General features: G+C 42.4%; 4 protein-coding genes across 5 annotated transcripts; 2 read left to right on the forward strand and 2 right to left on the reverse strand.

The window, feature by feature from the left end:
- The first annotated feature begins 603 nt into the window (after positions 1–603).
- Positions 604–5,048, forward strand: LOC130390857 (L-threonyl-[L-threonyl-carrier protein] 4-chlorinase-like). The gene is made up of 7 exons (XM_056601011.1): positions 604–887; positions 1,812–1,968; positions 2,325–2,571; positions 2,665–2,756; positions 3,037–3,176; positions 4,525–4,629; positions 4,763–5,048. The coding sequence occupies exons 2-7, from the start codon at positions 1,845–1,847 to the stop codon at positions 4,838–4,840; spliced, it is 786 nt and encodes a 261-aa protein (XP_056456986.1). The 5' UTR covers positions 604–887; positions 1,812–1,844; the 3' UTR covers positions 4,841–5,048.
- Positions 5,049–6,787: 1,739 nt separating this feature from the next.
- On the reverse strand, positions 6,788–10,629 carry LOC130390848 (glutamine amidotransferase-like class 1 domain-containing protein 3, mitochondrial). Of its 2 annotated transcripts, none has more exons than XM_056601000.1 (5): positions 10,530–10,629; positions 9,649–9,761; positions 8,138–8,309; positions 7,732–7,933; positions 6,788–7,183 (listed from the first exon to the last, which is right to left on the reverse strand). In XM_056601000.1, the coding sequence occupies exons 2-5, from the start codon at positions 9,754–9,756 to the stop codon at positions 6,991–6,993; spliced, it is 675 nt and encodes a 224-aa protein (XP_056456975.1). In that variant the 5' UTR covers positions 9,757–9,761; positions 10,530–10,629; the 3' UTR covers positions 6,788–6,990. The 2 variants fall into 2 exon arrangements, with proteins under 2 accessions (XP_056456975.1, XP_056456976.1); XM_056601001.1 differs by having other exon boundaries at positions 9,649–9,774; positions 10,530–10,608.
- Positions 10,630–11,253: 624 nt separating this feature from the next.
- si:ch211-153b23.4 (uncharacterized protein LOC335392 homolog) lies at positions 11,254–16,938 on the forward strand. Its single transcript, XM_056600999.1, has 9 exons — positions 11,254–11,317; positions 11,909–12,022; positions 12,135–13,802; positions 15,128–15,227; positions 15,338–15,486; positions 15,625–15,737; positions 15,844–15,933; positions 16,138–16,260; positions 16,367–16,938. The coding sequence occupies exons 1-9, from the start codon at positions 11,260–11,262 to the stop codon at positions 16,511–16,513; spliced, it is 2,562 nt and encodes an 853-aa protein (XP_056456974.1). The 5' UTR covers positions 11,254–11,259; the 3' UTR covers positions 16,514–16,938.
- Positions 16,939–21,439: 4,501 nt separating this feature from the next.
- si:ch211-153b23.3 (uncharacterized) lies at positions 21,440–26,088 on the reverse strand. The gene is made up of 11 exons (XM_056600908.1): positions 26,056–26,088; positions 25,212–25,388; positions 23,557–25,053; positions 23,366–23,458; positions 23,174–23,278; positions 22,972–23,081; positions 22,698–22,889; positions 22,448–22,610; positions 22,190–22,355; positions 22,001–22,095; positions 21,440–21,897 (listed from the first exon to the last, which is right to left on the reverse strand). Exons 2-11 carry the CDS (start codon positions 25,366–25,368, stop codon positions 21,812–21,814), a joined length of 2,664 nt encoding a protein of 887 aa, XP_056456883.1. The 5' UTR covers positions 25,369–25,388; positions 26,056–26,088; the 3' UTR covers positions 21,440–21,811.
- Between the last annotated feature and the right edge of the window lie 23 nt (positions 26,089–26,111).

Below are 26,111 nucleotides of genomic sequence, written 5' to 3' on the forward strand. Positions count from 1 at the left end.
CACCAAAAGTTCATCAGAAATTGCCTTTACCAGTTTCTAATGTTCTTTACATACATATACATAGACAGAAGCCTCGACCGAGTCAATGTGATATGTTGATGAGGTCCAGATGATGACATTTCAATAAAATGCTCACAAACAATCATACTGAGAGATGCGTCCCTGAATAGCCTACTTATTTCTTCATGTGAATAGCAACTGGTGCATTGCCAGTGCACCTGATATCGGGGATTTTCCCCCAAAACAATAATTCCCAAATCCATCCACACCCTTAACGCACGCACTCTTCATATTTGATCCTTCATTCTGTCTAATATTAGACAGAATGAAGGAATGTTTAATTTTGTTTAATTTTATCCCTTTGCCCCTTTAAAGCACCCACATAAAGAGAGCCTTCAGCCATGGATTCATCACCAGGCCTGTTTGACTGAAACTAAGGTTCCATGCGGTTCTGTCGGCCAGGAAGGAATGCTTTGTGCGGACAGATGGGAACTTACCTGCCTGTCTTTGATAATGCTCTTGTTTAGTTGTTCTATTTCCCTGTAAAGTCCCACAATGAATACACACTTTTAGGCTGAAAAAAATAGTACAGCTTCCGCAACTTGTCAATTGACTCCAAAAGATTTTCCGGGCACAGGGTGAGGTTCCAGAGACGGCAATAAGGAAAGGCTGCACACGCAGCTGCGACACCTGACGCATAGCCTACTGTCTTGACGTTTATCGGAACGGGATGACGAAGCAAAATCATTGCATTTCCGACATGGAGTATCCATGTGACCACCCACCCATCTTAACCATATATAGGAGACCATCAATCAGGCCCAGGATCAAACCCCCTGACACCTCTGAGAGAGAAAGCCAAAAGGAACACGGAGAGAAACACACAGGTAGGGTGCTGTGTGCCATAGCCTACCATTGTATGTTTAACCTCCTTTGGTTTTGGTAGTAAGTAATGATTCTGAAAGAGGTAAGTCATTCAATAATTGGTAATAATAGGTGTAGGCTACTAATGCTGCTAATAATAATCACAACAATAATAATATATGACAAAAATATTTAATTTTCAATTAATATTTTTTCCCCCTCTCAAGTTATCTGTTCACACTTGACATTACTACGCGTCTTGGGTGATCCGATCACAAGTGAACAGCTAGTGTGAAGAAGACGCATTGGGGATGTATTAGGATCAGACCGCTAAGACCACATTCGGAGGTGGTCTGGGCCGCATATGCCAATGTAGGCTATGTGGGCATATAGACTAGTATTCGTATAATGTATTATAAAATATCACAACTCAATTTTATTTTTTATTTTATGTTAGAAAGATAGGCTATTGTACAATCAACAGATATTCAGCTATCTGATACGGGGAACCTAAGCCGTGATCACCGGTATAGAGTCCCGTACGTGTAGTAATGATGATCTTCCCTGGACGGTCGGGCAGCATGCAGAACTCATCTTTACATAGAAATTATGTGGTCAAAAGTTCGACACAATAGGGGGAATATATAGGCCTAAGTAGCCTACCCAACCATGCCCTAGCCCTATACCCTACAATAGGCCTACAGGTTCAAATAACTTTCGATATTGTGTCTATAGTCTCACAACATGCTTGATCATTTGCAATTTGCCGGCTTTCCCTTAAAGCGTTTGTTTTAATTGCCCCGTCCCAAAAAGAAAACGCATGCGCTCTTTATAAGAAAAAGACTCCCATGGCACGTCCTCCCGGTCTGCGTACAAACAGATTCAATTAGCAAGTAACAGATTCTATTTAGCAGTGAATGCTAACAAAGGGGTCGCTGTTTTTCTAGTTGAATACAGGAGCAAGAAGAGCAGAAGCAGAGATGAGTGCACAAAAGCTACAGGACACCTACAACCAGCAGGGTTACGTCTCAGGGCTGCCTGTGTTGAGCCCTGCGGAGCTGTCGGACGCCAGGCAGGCATTCTCTGCCCTGGAGGAGGAGTTTGGTGAGTAGGCTTACCACAAGCAGGACTGATGTAGGAGTGTGTGTGTGTGTGTGTGTGTGTGTGTGTGTGTGTGTGTGTGTGTGTGTGTGTGTGTGTGTGTGTGTGTGTGTGTGTGTGTGGTGTGTGTGTGTGTGTGTGTGTGTGTGTGTGTGTGTGTGTGTGTGTGTGTGTGTGTGTGTGCGTGCATGTGTCTGTGTGTGTGTGTGTGTGTGTGTGTGTGTGTGTCTGTGTGTGTGCAGCCAATTCTTATATTGCCTTACTTACTCCACAGAACCGATAACCAGAGTTTAACCGCTACTAACTCAGGTTATTTATAACTAGCACTGACGCAACTCGACGCCTTCCTTACACCGCAGGTAAGGAGTACACCCAGTACAGCCTGCACAATGTCCACCTGCAGTACCAATGGGTGATGGCTCTGGCCAAGAACCCCCGGCTGCTGGAGGCCATCAAGTCCATCGTGGGCCCCGATGTCCTACTGCTTGACTCCCGCTTTATCTGTAAATACCCGACATCCGGCGCTGGTGCTGCCACGACGGATCAGGCCGATGGGACCGTCCCAGAAGACCAGCTCCCCTTTGTGGCCTGGCATCAGGACATGAGGTACACTATGCATCCAGGATGGGGTCTGGCTTCCACAAGACTTGGTGGGATGGTGGTTGGGTAACTGGGTTTTGGGTGTGTTTGTGTGTACAGGTATTGGGGCATCGATGGAGGACCGGTGCTCTCTGTGTGGCTGGCCCTGGACGACTCGCTGGAGGATAACGGAGCGCTGAAGGTTATACCAGGTAACACAGCTTTTTGTTTGGTCTCTTCTGACACTCTTCTATCACTCGCTGTGTTTATTGGCCTTGTTCTGCCTTGATTCTAATGTGTGCTAGGTCTATAAGCCCCATTGGCACATCAGAACTTTATTTTCTTCTCGTTCCTTCATTCTTCTTCTATCTTTCTTTCTTGTGCCTTCGTTCTTTCATTCTGTCATTGTATCAATTTTTCATTTATTATTTTCATTCTTTCTTTTTCATACAAAATAATGTTCATACCAGTGCCACCTCATTGCCCGTATAGGGACTCACCGCAGCGGCATGCTACCACATGAGCTAGCTAAGCGCCATGGCAACATGCTGTCGGTCAACCAGGAGATCCCTGAGCACCTGGTGGACAGCGGGAAGGCTGTCCTCTGTCCCCTGTTGGCCGGACAGATGTCTGTAAGTGATGAGAGTTTGTTGTTGCATGAGAGGCCTTGGCTGTATTTCAAACTTTACCCTAGCCTGGCTATTGCCAGACCAAGCTCAATCGTAGGTCGCACGGTGACGTTGGTCTGGGGAAGCTGCGGTCATTTTCGTCAGCTCAAGAGGCGTGATCATCGGGCCTAGTTCAACTGTCTCCCTGTCGTCCTTGTGTTAAACCAGCCAATAGCGCACCAGGGGTGGGAGAAGCCCGCTCGGTGATTGGCTCCCATTAAAATGTATCGGAAGCAGAAAGAAATGAATTGCTCTTCTCCAGAACCTTCTGCAAGGCAAATTTAAATCGCTGGCAGAATGGGCAGGGCTACCAAAGCTAACTTTACCTCTCTCTCATAAACACAGGGGAATTGCTCATATATACTCGCGAAAGTCTGTTCCTATAATGATTCTCACAAATACTACAAAGATTACTTAGTAGTTAGCTACATACTATGCAATACTACGTTAAAGGGGATTATTATGAAAACAACACTTTTCCTGGGATTTGGGGTATTGTTTTGGGTTTCTGGTGCTCCCACACGCATAGAAACTTTGAAAAAAGTCTGTACATAATGTTTTGAGTGAAATATGCATTTCTGAAATAATAATCAAGCCTACGTAGGAAGGGGGCACAGTTGAATATTACCTCCAACTTCCCCACTCCCCTCCAATCAGAGCATAGCTAAGATTTTATGGACCAGCGGACGAGCAGCTCCGGCGGGGGGAACTCGGCGGCAGCTCAGCTCCAGGAGCACGATCCCTTTCTCTGCTGGCGGTACCGCCAGAGCTGCCGGACTGCCGCTGAAGCTTCGGCGGCAGTCCGGAGGAGGAGACATGGAGGAGAAAGGAATTGTACTCCCGGAGCTGAGCTGCCGGACTGCCGCCGAGCTACCTCGACTGGATTTTTCAGCTTCCGGAGGACGCCCGCCGGAGCAGCTGGACTATTAATAATAATATTATATATAATATTATGATTATTATTATTATTATTATTATTATTATTATTATTATTATTATATTATATTATATTATATCATATAGATATAGAGCTCCAGGAGTCCGCCAACGGCAAAACAATCCCTTCTCCTCCATGCTGTGGTTCAGTCTGACAGCTCATCGGTCAATGTTTACTTGTTGTGAAAACCCCATGATATGTCTCCTTTAAAGAATTTTCTGTGTACCTGAGAGCATTTCACATGTGTATGTGTGAGAGATAAACAATAAAATATGGCCCATCCGGCCTCTCGTTTGTAATTGGTGCAGTCTCACAATTAAAGAAATGGCTTTCGGCCTGTATTATATATTCACTGTTCTTTGGCGACTTTTGTAGATCCATGACGGATTCCTGGTTCACGCCAGTGACCCCAACATGTCCCAGAGGAGGCGCTGTGGTCTGGTGATCCGTTACGTCCCACCCTTTGCCTACCCCATCCATGTGAGTACCGTGAGCCGTTCCACTGTGATGTCAATGATGAGGTCATGGTCATGCACATGGGTAATGCCGTCTGCTCGTCTTTGTGTCCATCATTGTGAGTGGCTGACTCTGTCTGTGACTCCGCCTCTGATAGGACCTTGACCGACCCAGGAAGTTCAATGCAGTGGTGTTGGCCAGTGGAACAGACCAGTTCAATCATTTCTCCAGCTGAAACCTTTTCCTTTTCTACCTGTAACTGAATATTTACACATATTAAAAAGTCATACACTCTTATGGTATGACTTTTAGGTCTATGAAACGACCACCTTATATTGTATTTGCTGTGATGCGCATGCCCTGTGAACAATGATTTGATTTATCTTAACCTATGTGATTTGTTCATCTACATTTATATTGGTGTCAAATAAAAAGAAAGTCATACCCAGGCCTGCAGTGTGCATTGTTTCCATATGAGCCCTAAGCAGGAATAAACAGTATTATTATTTTCCACTTTCATCCATAGATGAAAGTGTACAATAATTCTTCTTCACATACATGTCATTAATTAACAGGTTGGGGTCTAAACCAACAAATTCAAACCTTTCAGCTGGGATAATCATAACCTTGTTATGTTTGACCACACACCTGTTTGACAACACCTTGACACACGTTTTGGAGCACGCGAGGTGACATGAGACGAAAAGATTATAAAGCGCACTGCGCTTTTCTAAGCCATGTGTGGGCTTAAAGTTGAAATATGCCGCCTTCAAAACACTCGGAAGCTCTTACGTGTCTTTACATAAACCTTCCTTCTTCAGAAATAAGAGTGTCCAGGAAAAATGTATGGATGCCCGCAGGGGGCCTCTTTGCGCTTCTTTGCTGAATCAGATGAATCAGTTATTATTATTACTTGCGATTGTTGAACATGAGAGAGAATTGATCAGGGGACGTTTATAATTATAGGCTATAATGTATCGTAATGCAAATGTTAGAATGGGCGTTAAGTTTGCCTCTTAGTGCTTGCTGCAAGTTCAGCTGCAAGTTTAGTCTATCACTGTAATAACAGCGTAATGGGCAGCCATTGTTGTGACGTGAACAAGGAGTACTCGGGTAGCTTTACTTCCGCACGAAAGTCATAGCGAAATCTCAGACCCAACAGAGTGTTCAAAGCACTTTCCTCCGAGCTTAAGGTCCCAACTTCCGAAACTCCTTGAAACTCTGAGCTTTTTGAAGACGGCAGTATTATACCACCAGGTGTGAGTGTGATTAGCCATTACAACTTGACAACACCTTCACCACTTGATCAACCTGCCATGTATAGGGCACTTCTATTTACCAAAACTCTACAGCCAAAGCTATGATGATGCAGTTAATTACAGTTCAACAATATAAACAACTTGAAGCGGTCCAAAATATTATGTTCAGTCATCACTCTCAACCCACCTGCTTCAACCCTGACAAAGCTTATGACCTACTTTATGAATCATTCAACAACAGCCTTCTAAACCTCTAATTATGTCCCATATTCAGTGTGTATTTCACTGCCTCAGTACAGTATTCCCTTGCTTGGTTCAGACGCTCCACGCGAGATTAATGTACCCACTAATTAAACTCAACAGTCGTTTCTTAGAAAATGAATGGCAGAGATAATTTATTATACTCAAAACAAAAGGTATAAAAGTATCATTTTAATAATCAGAATCCTTTCTAAATGCCGCTCATGGGAGCGTGGGCGGACCTTTACTCTATGGTGGCGGGACACATTATCAATATTGTCAACAATGTAGGTCAATAATGTTTACTATAGCTTTCAACGATTAAATGTTCCATTGTGCCTCCACATTTGTACCACTGAAATTGTGAATATATTATTCTGCAGATTTCTGTTGTAGTTTACTTTACTATTGGCAAGATTCATAATATATATATTTCTAAACAAGCTAAGTTTCAATAAAGCTTTTTCATAAAATAATGTAGTTTTTAAAGTAAGTTAGAACAGTGGTCCACTAATTATATTTGTTTTAAGCACAGCACACCGACTTTTCTGGTAGACTTTTCTGACTTAACTGGAGAGGTCACAACTGACCTTTTAAGCAGCCTTGGCTTTATAGTTTCGAGTCAAATTTTTAATATGTGAAAGGACACATTGCCATAAATCAATAAGACACGTGGAGTACGGCACCTTATTTCAAAAAGTTTATTACACATTGGTTGAATCAACAGATGAATTGAAATGTCATCTGAGGATGGTGCACAAAGATTAATTTGAGTTCAAATCATACAATGTAAAAACCAAACAATGTCAATTTACATATACATTTAGGGCATTTAGCAGCACTCAAACAACAAAGAGTAAAATTCCAAAAGCACAAAGCCCTTTTCCTAGGCCAGTTTCAGCAGCTCTGAGACCATGACGCCGATGCCATCAAACACCTCGTGGAAGGCAGCGTTGCACATGAAGGCGCTGGTGGTGACCAGCTTGTTCTTCACGTCCACGTGGGCCTCTCCAACGTTCTTGTTCACGTGCGTGCAGCCCATGTCCTTCATCACGCCCGCCGTCTGGGCGTAGGGCCACCTGTGCAAAGGAAACCAACATTTCAATTACAAAGGAGTTCATTATTGAAAAATGTTCTAGAAAGTAGTAGAAGTTCATTACAACAGTAGACCCCCTGAGTGGTTTATTTGGTCTATACCACAGCTACCAACAATTATTAGATATATTCATTACTTCCATTTGTAACATTATTGGTACCTTGAGCATTTGGTTTTCGTGTTGCCAAGAAAACATGTTGTCGAATTCTATTTGATTGTTTTAAATATTGGTTTGTGGCACGACATCGAAATACTAAAAGGCAGAGGTGCACACCCATGGAACGTTTTTGATCAAACACATACATACATACATACATCCATAAATACATACTTATATACATACAAACATTTATAAATAACTACACCCATGATTAGGTGTACTGTTAAACAATAACGCAGGACACCTTTACCTCAGCAAGGTGCATCATTTCTCCCCTTTAGTGCCATTCTCCACGAGAAGCCCTATGGTTTGATCTGAACATTGATTGGCAATAGCATACATGTCTGCGGGTGAAACACAAGGACACGTACTTTTCACACTCTTTGTCTTGGCCCACGGTGATCTCGCAGCCAGGCAGAGCCTTGGCGGCCAGCACTGGGGAGATGCAGCACATGGCAAGGGGCTTGCCCGCCTGCCTGAAGGCCTTGATGACCTTCTCCACCTGGGGCTGGACGGTGTAGTCCTTCCCCTTCACCGCCCAGTCGCTCAGGTTCTTAGCCACTCCGAAGCCCCCTGAAGAAGGGAAGGGGTAATCGGTGGAAATTAACACACAAAAAAAAAAATCAGAAATGAATGATTGCACATAACTAAACACATTAAGAAATACAAAGTAAAACCATAAATAAATAATGCCTCAATAGGCCTAACGGAACCGACGACTGTAACGTTCAGCTAGGAATGATCCATTGTAGTGTCTGAATTGGGAGCCAATCGCACCTGGAATGATGAGGGCGTCGAAGTCTTTCACGTCCAGCTTGGCCAGGTCGGTCACGTCGCCCCTGGCGATACGTGCGCTCTCCTGCAGCACGTTGCGCTTCCCCTCCGTGGGCTTCCCCTCACAGTGGTTCACCACGTGCATCTGCTCCGTGTTGGGAGCGAACATCTTCACCTGGTGAGGTGAGGAGGGAGGATCATTTACAAATGCCCAAACCATGGTGTTACCAAAGTAGTGGAGGATGCTGTGTATTTACTGTCAGATAGAGACTCAGGCACCAGAATACAGGCAATGATAGATACGGGCAGGGGTGGACTGGCCATCTGGCATACCGGGCATCGTCCCGGTGGGCCGTTGACCCAATGTGGGCCGGTCCGGTCCACAATGTTTTGTTTTTTTCTCTCTCTCTAACTTCCCTCCAATTGGGCCGCCAATGGGCTACAGAGGGCTAGCAGTGTGTGGCCAGCATCGACACATATTATTGGTCTATGTTTGTCATTGTCAATCAATCATGGGCTGACAGGCTCAGAGAGCCCTGGCAGTGCTGTCAATCACAACAGAAACCAGGGTGGGCGGGACCTCATGGCATGGGCCGGAGTCGTGGGAGTCCGCGACTCCCACGAGTAATTAATTCATATCTTAGACTTTTTCTCGCAGCTACAGATAAAAAAAATGTAATTCTCTATTTATGGTTTCACAATGACTGAGTCACATTTGAAACAAATGCGTTTCAGCTCTAATACTGCTACTGTCTGTAATATGTTTCTATTTAGATTATTTGTCAGGATATTTTGTTATTATTGTCCGAGTCTGGTTTTAACTAATGCTGGGCTTACACAAAAAGATTTTCCCATTCACAGACTAAAAACTGCAAGAGAGAAATTAGCGTTGGATCAAGTGTGATATTTAACAAGCGTTTTGTAGCTATGTAGATATGGGGTATGGAGATGCAGCGACCACAGGATGTCTGTTAACTTCCTGTTCAAGTTTCATACCTTTCTTGTCAGCAGCACAAGAGACACAAACTTGAAAAACAAAAACAAAAAAAAGCAATTTGCACTGCTATTTGCAGTGCTGTACTATTATTCGGATGTATGTACTTGATTAAATTGTTTTAATCAAGTACATACAGGGTTCTTCCTGTTCGTCTCGTCCCACCCCTAGTGCTGATAATGTAGTGGGCTGGTCTGGACAGAAAATGCCAGGGCTGAATTTTTGTCCCAGTCCACCCCTGGATACGGGACTCTCCTATTTTATTTGCAACATAAATTTCTTAGTTTTACTATTAACCTTTGCTATTTAGTCACCCAGCAGCCATTTTTCAACGACCACAAGTAGCAAAGGGATCTTGTTGAATGCCTACAGGTAGACGGTGGGCCTCTTGGTTCTGACCAAGTACCTTTAGAACCCATAACCCCCCCCCCATCGTTTAACGAATAACCACTGTCACAGTCGTGCCAGTCCCTGCAGTGAGGCTATGTGTCCATCTAATGACCTTTAACCTTCCCCATACCTTGGCTCCAGCACGACTCAGGTGCACCAGTGTGGCTGAAGCCTCGTGGATCTCTGTGCCATCGTACACGCCACAGCCAGAAAGCAGCACTGCGACACGCTTTACCATGTTTCCTGTAAGTCAAACCTTCGTTCAACACACATTTAACTGAATATGTCTGGGTGCACACACAGATCCATGAAGAACAAACAGTTTATTTTGTTTTATTAATTATTATGTATTTACAATTTTAAATATATAAAGATAATACATTCATCTCAATATTACTTGATACAATTGTTATTACTAACTACCTAACTTATAATATACTCACTCTTTAACTTATATCTAGGCTGGTATATAGTATTTACGTTTTTTTTTCTATAAAATAATTGTAAGATTCATATATTACGGCCATAAACAGTATATATTAACAGTATATATACATAAACAGTTATAGATACAATGATATTTGAAGTATATTCTTGAGCAATGTTGATTCTGTGCCTTTGTAAGCATGACATGGCATCTTATCTGTTGACCGCCTGGCATGTTCGCATTAAAGATTCACTAAGGCAGGTGCGAAGCAATGAATCCACCAGAGAGCTGCTGCCAGGTTACACACCTCTGACACGGCACAAACAACCGCTTTACGGTATCTAGTTTAGTCAGCCATAATCAGACTATTAGGTCTTTGTATTTGACACAATAAAAGCCCTAGATGTATGAGTAACGCAAAAACGATTTAAACACCAAGGCTACTAAAATAAAACCCGAATTCATTCATTTAATCTATATGGTTTTATTTTCATACGTCGCAGAGGTCGCCTGCCCACTTTCAATCAATATCGTGTCAGAAAACTTGTTTGCGAAGTTCTAATATTAAATTCAAGTTCACTCACCTTGGAGGGTTGCTTTGTGCGGCTGGAAGATGAGTTGCGTGCAGGTTCTGTTGAAGAGCGCCGTTGAATGCTGCCTTGACCAATGAAGCGCAGTGTTTTATAGGCTGCTGCTACTCTTTCTTGAGTGTTCCCTCCCACTCGTCAGAGCTCATTGAGGAAGTGTCCTTCTATAATAAGTTTCGCTTACTGGAAGCCTATCAAAAATGTGTATTCAATCGTAAAAAGAAAAAAAAAGAAACAGCCCAGCAAATGTTTGACATGGTTAGAGTTAGTAGGACTATGATTACTTTACTCCTTGTGTAGGTAGGCCTATTATTTACTCATAACAATATAGCCTATCTGCCGGCGGTAACGGATATTAAGCAGGCCTATTGGCTACGACTATTACACAATATGATGTAGGCCTACTTTAAATAAGGCTTGGATAGTTGTAACCTTCACATTAATAAAACAAACAGGGCCATAAGGAAATATGTGTATACAAAATGGAGTAATAAATAAGCTATGCACAGGCCAAATTACTTTAAACTTATAAAGCATGTTGAATTAAAAAGAAAAACGGTTATTTAGAGAGGCAATCGGTTGGGGGAAATTCTCCTTCTCTGTTACCAATTTTCCGGGAAAGGTGCGCCTCTTTGTTGTCTCCGGTGGGCGTGACGTCAGAAGACTGGGTGTCCATTGTCCAAGGTGAATATAAAGCGCTTTCCTCATTCAACTTCCAATAATAAGCATGGCTCAAGACTCGCGCTCTGTCCATTTTCCAGTTGGCATTTTAGGGATCTCCAGTGGTAAGAAATAATGATTAACATTTAATTTGTCTGCAATTTCATAGGTGACAGACTAATTATTATATAATATATTAATTAATAATGTCATTTATTGGTGTTTAATTGTGGATAAATTAAAGGAAGAATACATTTTGGACCTTATTGAAAGTTACAAGGCTTTGTAATTTTTCTTAACAAGGCTATGCTTGTTACAAATTCCCCTATTAAAGCAAAGATAGTTAGAAATTATTAATACAGCATTGTCAGAGAAAGAAAATCCATAATTTATTAAAATAAAATAATAAAATAATTCGTGCAGTTGTTAGGCTAAGTATCCTTGTTACAAAGTAAAACAAAAAGGTAGGAACCTTAAATCATTTGCAGTGTACTCTGTAGGCCATTGGGTAGTGCAGCCCGTGTATAAGTCTGTGTGTTGGTTCTTGGCACTTGTTTCTACAAACATCTGTACTGTACCGGCAGTGATACATTTCTGTTTAATTTTCCTCTTACAAATGTACTTATTGTATGTCGCTTTGAATAAAAGCGTCTGATATTTCAAATGATAGTGATGAGGTTAGAAATCTTGATATAACTTTTTATGTTGAACTACAGGTTCCCTGCTGCTTCTAGTAAACAACTATGCCAGCACTTCTGGGGAAGACTTCATCCCTCAGACTGCACTGGGGATTCTTCTCCTAGTGATTGCTGCTGTTTTAGCAAATGCAGGTTTGGATCATGTTCTACTCAACTGGAATATTTGCAGATTTCCATCATTAATTGGAAATATTCATATTTGTGAAACTTACTCACCTTCCCTCCCTCTTTAATTTCCCTCCAGGTGTCCTCGGTCTCTCCCACGGCCAACTGTTTTCCCTCTTGTGTCTGACAGTGTCGGGGCTATGGACCGGCTCAGGCCTGGTGTACATTCTAGCAGGACAAGGGGTCATTCCGCCCGATGACCTAGGACCATCCCTGGTTCCTGGCCTGGCTGCTTTCACCCTGGCACTCCTCCTCATAGCTATCGTAGCACTCTTAGCAAAGAAGGCTGTTCTCTTTATCATAGCGCTCAGCATTAGCCTAGCATGCGCCCATGAAATAGCAGGTCTGTCGGCCGCTGGCTTTGGCCGATCCGCCACGGCCGCTAACTACCTCTTTGTCTGTTTGGCGGGGGTCTACTTTGGCGTTGGACACCTGTTGTCTTACATCACCCACGGTGAGGTGGAACTGGTCGCAACCTGGGCGAAGGAGAAGCCTGTTCAGAAAGCACAGCAGGACCCAGAATGCACCAGCATGACGTTAGTAAGCCTGGTGATGAACCTTCTGGCTGCCTCCGTGCTAGCTTGTCCTCTGCTAGGCGTGGTTCCTCAGCTCTCCACGGGCCACGTGCCTTGGCTGTGGACGGCCGGCGTGTTTCAGCTGGCCATGTGCGTCCTCTCCTACCGGGACATGGACCCGCTCGGAGCCACCTTCTGCGGCTTCATGGCTCTGCTGAGGTTTGCCGAGGGCTACACTGCGCTCCTTTTCTCCATCCAGCCCTATTCCCCCGTCCCCTTCCCCGTCGTCTTCTCCGTGCTGCTCTTCATCATGGCCGTGTTCAGCTGTCAGAAGAGTCTGACAGAGGGCGTGTACCAGCTGTTCTTTGTGGCTTACCTTATCGCCGTCGCCGCAGAGCCCCTCGGCTTCCTCCAAAGAGGTACCCAGGGTGTGCAGGCGGCCATTTTTGTAGTCTCCGCTGGCGTGTTGTTTGTTTACGCTCTCAATATGAACTTCAGCCGGAGAATTCCTACAGGACAGGGCCTTTTGAAGGCTTTGGTGAGCAAGATAAATGCCCTCACTCTTAGAACCCACGACAAAGACTTTCACACGCCTTATCTGGGCCTCTCCAAGTACGCTGACGCGGAGGTGCTGGGGCATGCCTGCAGTGTGCTGGCTGCTTTCGCCATCACAGCCACCATCGGGGAACGCGGTCCGCTCTTTGTGCTGGTCCTCCCCTGGGCAGTAGTAGCGGGCGGGGTGCTCCAGTTGCTTTGTGGCAGTGTGTGTTTCGCACGGGGTAAGACCCTAGAGAGCACGGCCTTTATTCTGTACGGCGTGATGTGGGTCGTATGGGGGCTGACGCGATACGGCGGCCTGTACGGCGAGAGCAGAGGGTTTAACGTGGCCGTGGGAATCATCGGCTTCATGCTGTTCAACGCCTTGGTTACCGTGGCGGCGCTGTTCCTGAACGTAGCTTGGTTCGCCTACGCGCTGACCTTCCAGCTCATCCTCATTAGCTTCCTGCTCGACGCCATTGGGTCCCTGCCGTTCGGCTATGACATCGGGGTCACCATCATCTTCGGCCTGGTCAGTTTCTATTGTTTCCTGGCGCACCTGTTCAACGGCACCTTCCAGTCCCCCCAGATCCCTTTGGGACCAGCTCTTGTCAAGTTGAGTGGTACCGGGGGAAGCAGGGATGCTTGCCTGCACGTACCAGCCCGGAAGGCTGCCTCCGTCAACCAGATCGCAGGTGAAGCATTGTAGGCACAATTCCATAGCAGTATCCGTTGGTGAAGTTGTTGCGTTGTAATTGATTGAATGGGCCCTATTTTAACGGTCTGAAACGCAAGCGAGAAGCGCCAAACGCAAGTAGCTTTGTGGGCGGTTCTATGGCGATGTTGCTATTTTACCGGCGGATAAATGACTCTTGCACCCGACGCAAATCTAAAAAGGGTTGGTCTGAAGTAGCCTAATTACCCGACCCGTAGGTGTGGTTTGGGCGTAACATGCAATAAACCACTGAGAGTGCCAACACCCATCCCCTTTAAGAGCCATGAGCGCATTTGAATCTCAGTTGATATTTTGACAGCACGTTTGCAGTCTCCGATGAGACAGATGCATGACCACATGAACTTTGAACTTCAAATGGCTCAGTTTAATGTAGCCTAATTCACACATGGAATAGCGTTTTATAATAACTTCAGAAATAAATTTCGGCAAAGAAAACTGAACACACATATATGGTAAAGATATGTGGTAATTGTGGTTCTATTTAATGATATAAACAATACATTAACAAACGTAGTTTCTTACCAGTATCGTATGCAGTATTGTTATCGACTGGTGTTCCTAATATGCATGTGTCCCCCCATTGCCATGGACTGTATTATGCGTTACGTGTTTAGTTTGCGTGTGGTTAAACAGATGGATGCACACAAGCGCACCCGCATTCATTAATTATTGTACACACGCACGCCCGCATTCATTCATTCTTTTTAACACTCAATCGCGGTAAAACAATGTTTTCTCATGATCAAATACTCATCAATCCCAAAAGTTATGGTCTTGTACACCATGTCTGTGTTAAGAAAATATGTGTTTGCTGTACGGTGTTTGCAGATGCATTGATTTAAAAGTACAACTTATTACCGTTGTATCAGCTGTTCTTTCCCAAATAATTTACCAAGAATGTGTGGCTGGGTAGATGAGAGAAGCAAAGTGCATGCGCGAGGTGCACAAGCAACATTATGCATGCGCCCCTAAAATAGCATCTGAACAACACGCCACTGCCTTTAAACCAGGTATTTCCTGGTTTGTAGCAGAATTGTTTTCTGAAACTGCAAAATAGCACCAGGGAACGTTTGCGCCAGAACACGCCTCCTCCTTTCGCCGAACCGCCCGTTGGGGCGCAAGATCATTCCCTAGTTTACTGACGCGTGGCGCAGGAGGGAAAAGAACGCTCTGCGCCAGTTGCAAACTAGCAACGATAAATGCGTCAGTGTAGAAAGTAAATTGTGCTGGATGCAAGATAGGGCCCAATATGTCATTAAACAAAGTATCGTCCTTCTCTTGCAGAAATCATGAAAAACGGCGGCATATGTGGAATGCCGACAGATACCGTCTACGTGCTGGTGGCAGCTTGCAACAGGCCGGATGCTGTTGTCAAAGCTTACAAGTCAGCTCATTATATTATTTTTTTATTCTTTACTCTGATGCGTGCATACATAGCATGTTCCCCATTGCCCCGTTGTTTAAAGATTGCATTGGATGTACTTGATCCCACAGGGTGAAAAAGCAGGCCCAGGATCGGCCCATGTCGATGTGGATCTCGTCCATAAAGCAGTTGGATCCGGTCAAGCACCTGTTGAGCCCCCTGCTGCTAGATTTCATGGAGGCTGCATGGCCCTCCTCCATAAGCATGGTCATACCCAGAGGTAATAATTACCATATGTGGGTGTGACTGCATATGTTTATTTTGTGCCCTGCAAAATTAAAAGATTTGCATGTGAAACAACAACAATAATGGGCTGCATGTGAAGCACTCCAAGATTGACATTTGATTCCTCTTTCAGGGCCCTGGCTGGATGCCTTTGGTTTAGGAGAGGCAGCGAAACACATTGGAACCCCACAGAGCATTGCAATCAGAAGCCCGGACTGTACCGTTGCCACACATCTCATTAATATGGTAATCCCTCAGACTCAAGTCATGGTTTAGCTGATTTCCCCAGTGGCATATGCATTCCACAGGCAGAATGCTGTCTCCACTTGACTATACTGTGGCTTTGTTATAGGTAGGACCAATAGCTGTTACATCGGCTAACCCTACAGGTGAAGCAGACACAACTCATCACAATCAAGTGTATGCCAAACTAGGAGACAAGGTGATTGCATGGAGTGCTATGCTTTTTACTTTATCTAATCACTATAATAATAATAATAATAATAATAATAATAATAATAATAATAATAATAATAATAATAATAATAATAATTTATGGGAATCAAATCAAATGTTATAATGATAAGTAATTCAACTCCATAAAGATGAATATCAAGGAAATAGCTATAATAATCAACTCATCTAGGTCAATGGCGTCCTATGTGATGGGCCATCTCCAGAAAACATTGCTTCTACTGTGGTAGACTGCACCAAGATTGAAACGGGTCATATTGGTTTCTTCAGGGTGGGTCTCATCCCAAAATCAAAGGTAAAATGTTTCCCTTAAGTTGAATTCCTTTAGGAAAAAAACACAATTAATGTTTCTTGAATGGTTTTGTTGTGCGTTCACCACATTCTTGTTTGTTTCCTGAAAGGTTCTGCAAATTTTTGAAGAGGTTCAAAGACAACAAAAGCATGGGAAAATGAATCCTGCTTTTGAGGCGGATATTTCAGACTCACCAAGGAGTGTCAATCTATATGCTAGTGTAGATGAAGAGATCACAGAGGAGCCTGAACAATGAAATGAGTGACCACAACTCTGAATAAAGTATGAGTCAACGTATGAAATGCATTGCTCATAAGCAGTCATTAAACGTGATGGACCACTATGATACAAGTGCATGGGCTACTGCCTAACCATGAGGAAAGATGCACTTAATTTTTAAGGTTTCCTCGATCAGTATATAATGTCATGAATAATGACAGATACTTTAAAAGTGTATGTATACTTGTTATAGAGGAATATTGATAGAAATACCAACATGCCAAAAATGAACACATAAATTATTTGTAATATATTTGTGATAATGTAAATTATTATTGTTTGTTTATTGACTTTGAATTAAATATACATATGAACTTACATAAAATCTGCACTATTACCACACTGTTACTTTACAAAGGCTAATGGGGTTGTTTTTCATGCCACTGTAACTGTAAAGAAAATAAACATTGCATTGAAGACGTGCCTCCAGTTATCTTGTCCGTGCAAGCCCAAACAAGTCAATAACATAAAAATTAAACAATGTTATAGATACATGACATATGTCTCATCACAGAGCCTGTTCAAATAGAAGAAAAAAAAGAAGTTTGTTTCGGGTTTTACCATAAAATAAAAGACTCATATGCACATTGAGCCCGAATCCCACCATGGAGGCTACGACCTGAGTATAGAACATACTTGAGGTGTTCATAACTACATAACTAATTCATAACTACACAATTTAAACACTATACTAAATTGTTTTTGTTACTATACCTTAAACACATGTAACCATACCTTAAACAAAAGTGCTGCCTTGCACTTTAGTTGCAATTGTGCAACACATTTGCTCCTTTCTGCAGCACACTTGCTCCTGCACACTACACACTATGTCAGACACTTAGTTAAAAAATGAAATCTCAGTGTACCATTGGGAAAACACATCTATTCAAAATACAAAACACATTGTGTAATTGAAAATACCTTAATTCACACCTGAAAACACTTACTTACAAAATTGAACACCTATCAGCCAGCTCCAAAAAAGATGATGGCGTGTATATGACCGCCAACCACACGCATGCCAAAATGTGTTCAAACAATTAAAAATAACGGTATAAACATGGATGGAAATCGTGTGAAGTATAGAATGTATTTGAGGTGTCTTCCAGATATGTCTGAGCCTTTAAGAGATTATATGAAATGCTCCGTGTTTAAATTCATAACTACACAATTGAAACACTGTACTAAATAGTATTTAGTAGTTTGTGTGTGTGTGTGTGTGTGTGTGTGTGTGTGTGTGTGTGTGTGTGTGTGTGTGTGTGTGTGTGTGTGTGTGTGTGTGTGTGTGTGTGTGTGTGTGTGTGTGTGCGTGTGTGTGTGTGTGTGTTTGTGAATGTGTGTGTGTGTGCGTGTTTGTGTGTGCGTGTGTGTGTCTGTGTGTGTGTGTGTGTGTGTGTGTGTGTGTGTGTGTGTGTGTGTGTGTGTGTGTGTGTGTGTGTGTGTGTGTGTGTGTGTGTGTGTGTGTGTGTGTGTTAGAGTGTGTTTATAACTATGGAGGGTGTGTTATGGACTCAAGGAAGTAAATGAAAGGTCTAAGCATATTTTTCCATGGGTCATCACCTTTGGTCTGGAGAAATTACACAATGACTTAATCTGCTGATTATAAACATGGATCACAATCGTGTGACATTCCGTGATTTTACCAGAACCTTTTCCTGTATCTGTAACACATTATCAACACGTTGTCCTTCCCTCTCACCTAACGTTTGGAGATAATTTGTAAACAATCTCTGTTGGCAATTCCCAAGGCAATCTTATTTAATATTATCTGGGTTAGTTCCACTCAATTTACTAGGAAGAGTATGCAGCAAAAAGTAATTACGTCAACATTGTTTTTAGTTTCAGTGTCCACATTACAGGTCTCCCAAAACAAACTTTGAGGGAGCTTCAGCTTGTTCAGAATGCTGCTGCTAGAGTTCTAACAAAGACCAAAAAATTTGAACACATTACACCAATTCTGAAATCGTTACATTGGCTTCCTGTAGGTCAGAGAATTGATTTTAAAATCATGTTGCTAACCTATAAATCCCTACATGGTTTAGGTCCAAAATATTGAACTGATATGCTTCCACTACATAAGCCTTCTAGACCAATAAGATCCTCTGAGACCAATCTGTTAATTATCCCCAGAGTAAACACGAAACATGGGAAAGCAGGATTTAGTTACTATGCAACAAATAGCTGGAATAAACTCCCAGAGGATTTAAGACTTGCCCCAACTCTGAGCACCTTTAAAACAAGACTGAAGACTTTTATGTTTGCTTTAGCTTTCTGCTAAATCTTAAATACATTGCACTTTCTAAAAAGCTTTTTTAACTTTGCCTTTATTTTCTATTTTAATACTAAAATGCCTTTTTAACTTTCTATTTTACCCATTTCTTTGCATAAGTTTTCTTTTACTTATCTATTATTTTATTTTATTGTATGACAATGTTTATCTGTGAAGCACTTTGAGTCTACCTTGTGTATGAAAAGTGCTACATAAATAAAGTTGCCTTGCCTTGCCTTGCCTAAAACCCTCTTCCACAAATATAAGCTATGCGGCGCATACCTCTTAACTGCGACAAATATTTAACAAACTTGACACAGTACTAAAAGATAGAGCATTACCCAATGTCTGTAATGGTTATTGACTATTATATTAAGCAAGTACAGGACAATAAACCCTCACAATTTGATTAACATGTATTACAATGATCCTTTCTAAAAAAAAAAGGAAACCAAAAAGTCTAAATTCTGAAATGCTGTTGAGTAACTGCTAACTGAAAATATTTCAATATTACTTTACAGAAGTCCACACAATGCATATTGCTGAGCATGATCCATTCCAGTCAAGATCCACTCCAGTTTGCTGTTACCCAACCCTATGCAACTGGAAATTTCTACAGAAAGCCATTCTTTATATTCATAGGCTAGACTCCTTTGACAGCTTTCTTTTGTTATTGCTCATGAGAAGAGATAGTATCGGTCACATAACACAGGCAATATTCCAAACCGCTTATTCAGTTCATATGTGGTTACGCAAGGCAAGGCAAGGCAACTTTATTTATATAGCACTTTTCATACACAAGGCAGACTCAAAGTGCTTCACATATAAACATTGTCATACAATAAAATAAAATAATAGATAAGTAAAAGAAAACATATGCGAAGAAATTAGTAAAATAGAAAGTGCATTGTATTTAAGATCAGATCCACAGTCTCTCTGGTAACCGCGTCGGGACTCCAACCCGACCTAAAGGAACTTGGTACTTTCTCTGGGACTCCAACCCGGATTCTAGTAACCCTTATCCTTTCTCTCTGGTATCAGATCATGTATCTTTCTGGTAAAAATAGAAAATTAAATTGAAAGTTAAAAAAGGCTTTTTAGTAAGTAAAAATTAAAGTGCAATGTATTTAAGATCAGATCAACATCTCTCTGGATGACATGCAATTCCTATTCAAGGACTCTAACCCAGATTCTAGGACTCTAACCCAGACCAAAGGCCTTATTCTGGAATTCCACCCAAAAACAAACTCAGGACTCTAACCCTTATACAAATACAAACTCAGGACTCTAACCCTTATACAAATACAAACTCAGGACTCTAACCCTTATACAAATACAAACTCAGGACTCTAACCCTTATACACCTCTCAAAAGAGTTAAAAAATAGAAAATAAAGGGAAAGTTAAAAAGGCATTTTAGTAAAATAAGTTAGTTCTTTCTTTCTCCACCAGTCAAGGGCTTTCATCGTTTGAATGGCGGGAAATTGTCTACGTCCCAATAACGTTTGGCAATGCACCTCCCAGGAAATATAAACCACATGTGTTATGTAAATTTGTCTAAATCTTTCTTGTATATTAAGAAAAAAAATGGACGAATTTAAATGCAATTAACATACAGTAATTGCCTAAAATAAAATAACACCAACATTAACAAGTTATACAACATTAACAACCGATTCTTCCTCAACTGTGATTTCCTCCCCGGTCCCTGATTCGTCTCACCTGTGTTCCCCTCCCTCATGTATAAATAGCCGTTGTTTCCCTTTGTCTAATGTCAGTTCGTCTTGCGTCCCCAGGGTATTGTCAAGCCTCAGTATTTGGTAGTTTTTTTTTTTTTTGTGCCCAGACACTTGCAGATACTACAGCATTTAATTGTGTTTTGTATCCTCCTTAGCGAGCATCTTTTGTTATAGTTTTGTATCCTCCATGAGAGCGTTTTTTGTTACCATTTTCTAGTAAAGCGGTTTTGGTTTAAACATACTGCCGTCTTTTGCGTTTTGCTTCTGAGTCCCTGTCCCTGAGTCAAGTCGTGATACTTACACATTTGAAGGCATTCAAATGTGTAATTCCTGCAAGGCACCGTTTGCTTATCGTTCTCAAAAAGCGTTATTTGTTGGTACAAGATGTTGCTTTATTTTTATTTGAACTCAGCAAAAGAAAATCGGATTAAGATCTGCGTGGCATTCAAACATGATCAGAGATCTGGAGCCTTTGAGTGTGATATCACTGCAAGATTTTAACATAGGTTCAAATATAGTTTACGTACAAAAAATGTACGTAAACTATAGTCTTCCAGCTTTGTAGAGCCTTTGAGCACTTTCCCAATTGCATTCGGGTTTAAAGTTTAAACAGAAGCTGTTGCCTGTATAGTACATGCATAATTTCTTATTAAGGACTTGTATCAGAACTCACTTAATATTATCATCAATGTGTTCTTTAGATCTGTCAAAAACATATTTTTCTGGATTATTATCTTGTTGTGAAGCCAATTTGGGGCTATGTGTCCAATTTTGTGAACTGGTATTTGAGTTGGATGTGTAAAAGTACAACCAAAGCTAATGATGTTTCTTTCTTTAGACGTAAGAAATAACACCATATCAGATAAAACATTTTATTTGCAATAAATACCCAAATAATTAATAACACAAAGTATACACAATAGTGTATACATGCAGAAAAAGCATAAGCAAAAAAAAAAATACATATTTTCAAATACATTGAATTTACATGGATATCAAAAATTACTGTCAATCAATAAATAATGAGAACAATCATCTTACACAAATTCTTTGGTAGTTATGATCATGTAACATAAGGCAAGTTTGCTGTGGTAAGCATGAGTTCCCCTTCTGATGGTTGTCTGCTAGCAAAGCAAAAAAACACATATTATATCGTTCTCATATTAAATGATCCCTGAGGTGAGTTGATCGGTATAGTTCTAGAAAACCGCCAATGAGCACTTCTCGAGATATTCTCTGATAAAGACAGAATGGTTCTGTGCAATTATTCAGACCACTCGACTTTTCACTCTCTCAAAGATCTGTTGGACCCTCACAGCAGGGACACAGCCCTCCCTAACGATGCCAATGGTACCTGTGGGGAAGAAACAAATAAAGACGAAGACAGTTTAGTGTGAGGCAGGATCCTCACTGGATTTGCTTGGAATTTGTTGGGTCAAAGATGGTATTTATCGTACCTTCATCTATCTTCAGGCAGTTGACCACTGTGGAGGCCACGACTTCGTTAGAGTCCCCGTCACACAAAACCCCTTGGATCTTGTGTCCTAATCGGCTGCAGGCAAACACAACAACAATTGAATGAATAACAATGAAAAGCTGTAATGATTCGAGAACAATGGCGTCGACGTGTGAGGGGCGCCACTCACCTGAGGACCATGGAGTGATGCGTGCTGTCTGGCTCTCCACTTGGATTTGCTGACGTGATGGCAAGAGGTCCGGTGAGATCGCACAGATTTCCGGTGACGGTGTGGTCAGGGACTCGGATCATTATGCTGTCCTTGGTTCCCACGCGGTCATACGCCGCTCCGACACCTAGGCAGGACCAATGAGGAAGGTATCAGTCCTGAAACCGTTATTCAAATCCTCCCTCCCTCCCTACAATCCTATCAGCAGCCCAGTCCTACCCAGTTTGTAGAGCCAGTCGCCTTTGCTCACGATGCAGCTGATGCCTCCGGGATAGACGTTCCTCATGAACTCCCACAGCAGAGGGCTGAAGGGTGGCTTGGCTGCCAGCAGCTGTTCCACACTTGAGATGCAAATACAGATAGGCTTTTCTGCGGGTCTATCCTGAAACAAGGACAGAGAACACAAGTTTAGCACGTTCACCTAGCCTTCTTGAAAACGATTTTTCCTCAAAGTAGGGATTTGGCATACTTTGATGTTGTAGATCTTCTCGATGGCCTGGGGATTCTTACAGGAGGCAGCCAGGGCATAGACCGTGTCGGTGGGAATACCACAGACTCCACCTTCGTCCAGGAGTTTGGTTATCCTCAAGAGGCCACTGGTGAGCCGGGATTCAGCCACAGGGCAAGGGGACTGAGGTTTCTCCTCCTTTTTTTTCTGATCCTAAAATCATTGGAGATTTCTGGTTAATCTAATATAATTCGTATACTGGCATAGAAGAGAAAATAAACTTATGCTCACACACCTTGAATAGGGTTGGACCCATTGGGAGAATTCTCTGTGTGAAAATGCAATTCACCAATGATGCAAGGGCTCCATATATACAGATGATGGAAAATATGACAAGCATGGCAACTGAAATAGAAACAGCAAGCATGTGAATTAGAAGATACTATAATGGGTTCTCATAATATTAGTCTTCAACAAGAAGGGGAGGAGTTGCTTACTTTCTAGTTCGTATGGAAGTTGCCTCAGGGTGGAGAGCAGAAAACACACCAGTACCACCTCCATGATTGTTGTTAAAAACAACAAAACCAAGTTCCTATATGAGGCTGTCAAAAGGAAAAGGATATCACCAGTTAATCAAAATAGGGATTACCTATCTTTATCTTTTAAATAAGTTTTGCATTTGAACTTACCGATAAGCATAAGAAATCCATTGATTACCAGGAATGCAATAGCACCTGCTGTGAACCCAGGGGCTTCCATAGGAGACAGCTGGATCAGAAGACCTGTAATATAATTATTAATATGTGTGACTTAAGATCAAGCGCTGAGAATGCAAACAACGAATAAATAAACCCCAAACACAAACAATTGAATAGCCTACCTGCGAATCTAAACCAGGTCCAAGTGGCCCACACCACGGCATAGAAGAAAGGGATGACAGACCCAAAGCGTCCTCCGCCACGGACCTGCACCTGGCTCACGTATCCCTGGATAACGGCTCCGGATATCAACACCCAAGGCACAGTCAGGTGCAGGAAGCTCGAGTTTGCGCTGGTCGATTTGGCATGCAGCGCAGAGAAAGCCGCCACTCCGTTGGAGATGTAGAAAAGTGCATCTGCGATCTGGTCGTTTTGAGGAGACTCGCCTGGGTCTCTGCGGTCGGATCGGCCGCAGCTCAGGATCCTTTTGAGCTGGTCCGTGGAGACGGGCTGGGGTCCTACGGGGATCAGGGACTTCTCGGCGATGGTGTTGATGAGGCGTGAGAAGGTGCCGTAGAGGGAGGCCGCGGTGAACAGGGAACAGGCCACACCGAAGAAGACATAGTACCCCTGCAGGGGTATCTGAGGGACGCTGGAGATTGTGAGCAGGAGGAAGAGCAAGTTGTGGGACAGCTCCAGGCAATCTGTGTTCAGGCTTCCCACGCAGAGCACCAAAGCTGCAGCCACAAAGAACCAGTCCCCCACCATTGCTTCCCGTCCTGAGGACACTTTATTAGCATCCTCAATTAGCACCGACGCTACAAATTCCTCCCAGGCCTTGATAAGCCAATAGGTTGCATGGAGGCCAAATTTGGTAGTGTGGTAGCAGTCTTGGCGGAGGTGGGCGTAGTAGGTGGCGAAAAGCTGGGCAGCGGAGATTATCGACACCCATGCAACTCCTAATGCAAAGGATGTCACGTAGCCGAAGCAGTAGAAAGCGAAAATGAATGAAGAGACAGTGTCACAGAAGGAACCCAATGCCATTGGCTCGGCATATTTTGTGTTCTTCTTCTTTTCCTGGCCGATGCTCTGTGCACTGGCTGAGTTGGGTGTTCCAAGAAGAAGGACATTGAATAGGGGGGTCCCAAAGCCCTTCAGGGCGAGGCGCTGGGTCAGCCCTTTGACCAGAAGTGCAGCAGAGCCATAGATGGCAAAGATCAAAATGAGAAGCTCCAAGATCCCAGCGACCACTAGGGCCCAAGAGTTGGCGACCAGTGCCGCTGCTTCAAAGATTAATGTGAGTGTGATTGCTCCGAACACAAAGGGCATGATGTAGTTCACTGTGGCAGAGCAAAATGCAAGGAGAAATGAAAGGAGGATATATGGCACCAGGCCAGAAATAGCTGCTGATTCCAGTAATGGTAGAACTGAGGTTGTATTTATGAGAGACAGGTTGCTCGTCACGTTGGTAGACATATTGTTCATCGTATCATATTGAGCTTGCATTGTTGTTGTGACAGCTCCAGTTGCAACACCATTGTATATTCTTGTTGCACCATAACTACCCCAGAGAGCAGCATAGCCAATAAAGGCAGTTCCACTCAAATGGTCATATTTGCGAAAGGAAAGCAACCCAGCGACCAATTGGCAAATTCCACCGATCAGAATAAGGTGTACACCTACAAAATAGATGTAAGAGAACAAAAAATTGTTAGAATTGGAATATAGGTGGAATAAGATATTCTACATTTAGATAAGATAAGTTGCATGATTGTTGCTCAATATCTCTTTGTTGGTACAAAGGACAAGTAAAAGACCAATGGGTGGGACGATTTACCTGCAAGTATGTTCTCGACCCCTACTGGCAAGATTCCGGTCCGCGCTGTATTGAAGTTTTGCAGAAGTACAAGAAATGCACTGATGCCATTGGCCAACATGCCTAGAACCCCTGGCTCGCCATAAAAACTGGCTGGAAAAACATTTAAATTCGCCATGTCGAGTTTCGGTTGACAGCCTTTTGGGTTTAAACAGAAACAATAATCACACAAATAAAAAAATAATTAATGAATTGTTTATAGGACAAGCTATTATGATTAATGTATATTAAGTAACTTTGCTGATTTTAGATATAATCATGTTTCATTTATTATGGATCCCTCTCCATACCACATTTTTTTATCTTCTATGTTATCTTAAGGATTCACAGTTTCTCTACAATTCCCTCTCTCCTACTCTACACAAGAAGTGGGCCGGCTCTAGTAAGGCAATATTGTCATGTACGAGCAGGGCGAGCCAAAGATTAGGTGGCTATATTCACTCTGACTAACTCTGCTTACTGTGTGGGAAGCAGCTGCCTTTAGCATTTCATCAAAAACTCACAGGGAAGATTGAGATGATTACCCACAGAGGTAATGTACTTATTTAATCTGTTACTAATTAGCTTTTACAAAATTCCTTGTACAAATAAATAAATAAACATATGTTAATCAATGTACAATTTTCATCGTTTTAATTCCCTGTATTATGTTTAACTTTATTGCCTGTTTTAATGATACACGCTTCCTCTTAAGCACATTAGTGGTGTAACTTTCGTTAAAACTGCTAGGTTTAAAACTGTGTCTTAACACACATTAATCACACCTAATGTGATACAGGTACACAAAATATATAAAGGATCCTACCTGGTGAGATGAGAGTATGCCCAGGTAGCTGAAGTGATGCCTCTTATTTTGAGGTT

The sequence above is a fragment of the Gadus chalcogrammus genome, chromosome 10 (assembly GCF_026213295.1).
Source record: "Gadus chalcogrammus isolate NIFS_2021 chromosome 10, NIFS_Gcha_1.0, whole genome shotgun sequence".
Taxonomy (NCBI): domain Eukaryota; kingdom Metazoa; phylum Chordata; class Actinopteri; order Gadiformes; family Gadidae; genus Gadus; species Gadus chalcogrammus.

Excerpts from the sequence above, each read along its gene's own strand:
- si:ch211-153b23.3 (XM_056600908.1), bottom strand. The coding sequence starts at position 25,368 with ATGGCGAATTTAAATGTTTTTCCAGCCAGTTTTTATGGCGAGCCAGGG. Across the intron at positions 23,459-23,556 it reads GACCTGGTTTAGATTCGCAG|GTCTTCTGATCCAGCTGTCT; the intron begins GTAGGCTATTCA and ends ATTATATTACAG. Across the intron at positions 22,890-22,971 it reads TGGGTCCAACCCTATTCAAG|GATCAGAAAAAAAAGGAGGA; the intron begins GTGTGTGAGCAT and ends CAATGATTTTAG.
- si:ch211-153b23.4 (XM_056600999.1), top strand. The coding sequence starts at position 11,260 with ATGGCTCAAGACTCGCGCTCTGTCCATTTTCCAGTTGGCATTTTAGGG. Across the intron at positions 15,228-15,337 it reads GCTGTTGTCAAAGCTTACAA|GGTGAAAAAGCAGGCCCAGG; the intron begins GTCAGCTCATTA and ends TTGATCCCACAG. Across the intron at positions 15,738-15,843 it reads CCACACATCTCATTAATATG|GTAGGACCAATAGCTGTTAC; the intron begins GTAATCCCTCAG and ends GCTTTGTTATAG.
- LOC130390848 (XM_056601000.1), bottom strand. The coding sequence starts at position 9,756 with ATGGTAAAGCGTGTCGCAGTGCTGCTTTCTGGCTGTGGCGTGTACGAT. Across the intron at positions 8,310-9,648 it reads TGAGTCGTGCTGGAGCCAAG|GTGAAGATGTTCGCTCCCAA; the intron begins GTATGGGGAAGG and ends TCACCTCACCAG. Across the intron at positions 7,934-8,137 it reads CGACGCCCTCATCATTCCAG|GGGGCTTCGGAGTGGCTAAG; the intron begins GTGCGATTGGCT and ends TCCCTTCTTCAG.
- LOC130390857 (XM_056601011.1), top strand. The coding sequence starts at position 1,845 with ATGAGTGCACAAAAGCTACAGGACACCTACAACCAGCAGGGTTACGTC. Across the intron at positions 2,572-2,664 it reads GCCTGGCATCAGGACATGAG|GTATTGGGGCATCGATGGAG; the intron begins GTACACTATGCA and ends TTGTGTGTACAG. Across the intron at positions 2,757-3,036 it reads AGCGCTGAAGGTTATACCAG|GGACTCACCGCAGCGGCATG; the intron begins GTAACACAGCTT and ends TTGCCCGTATAG.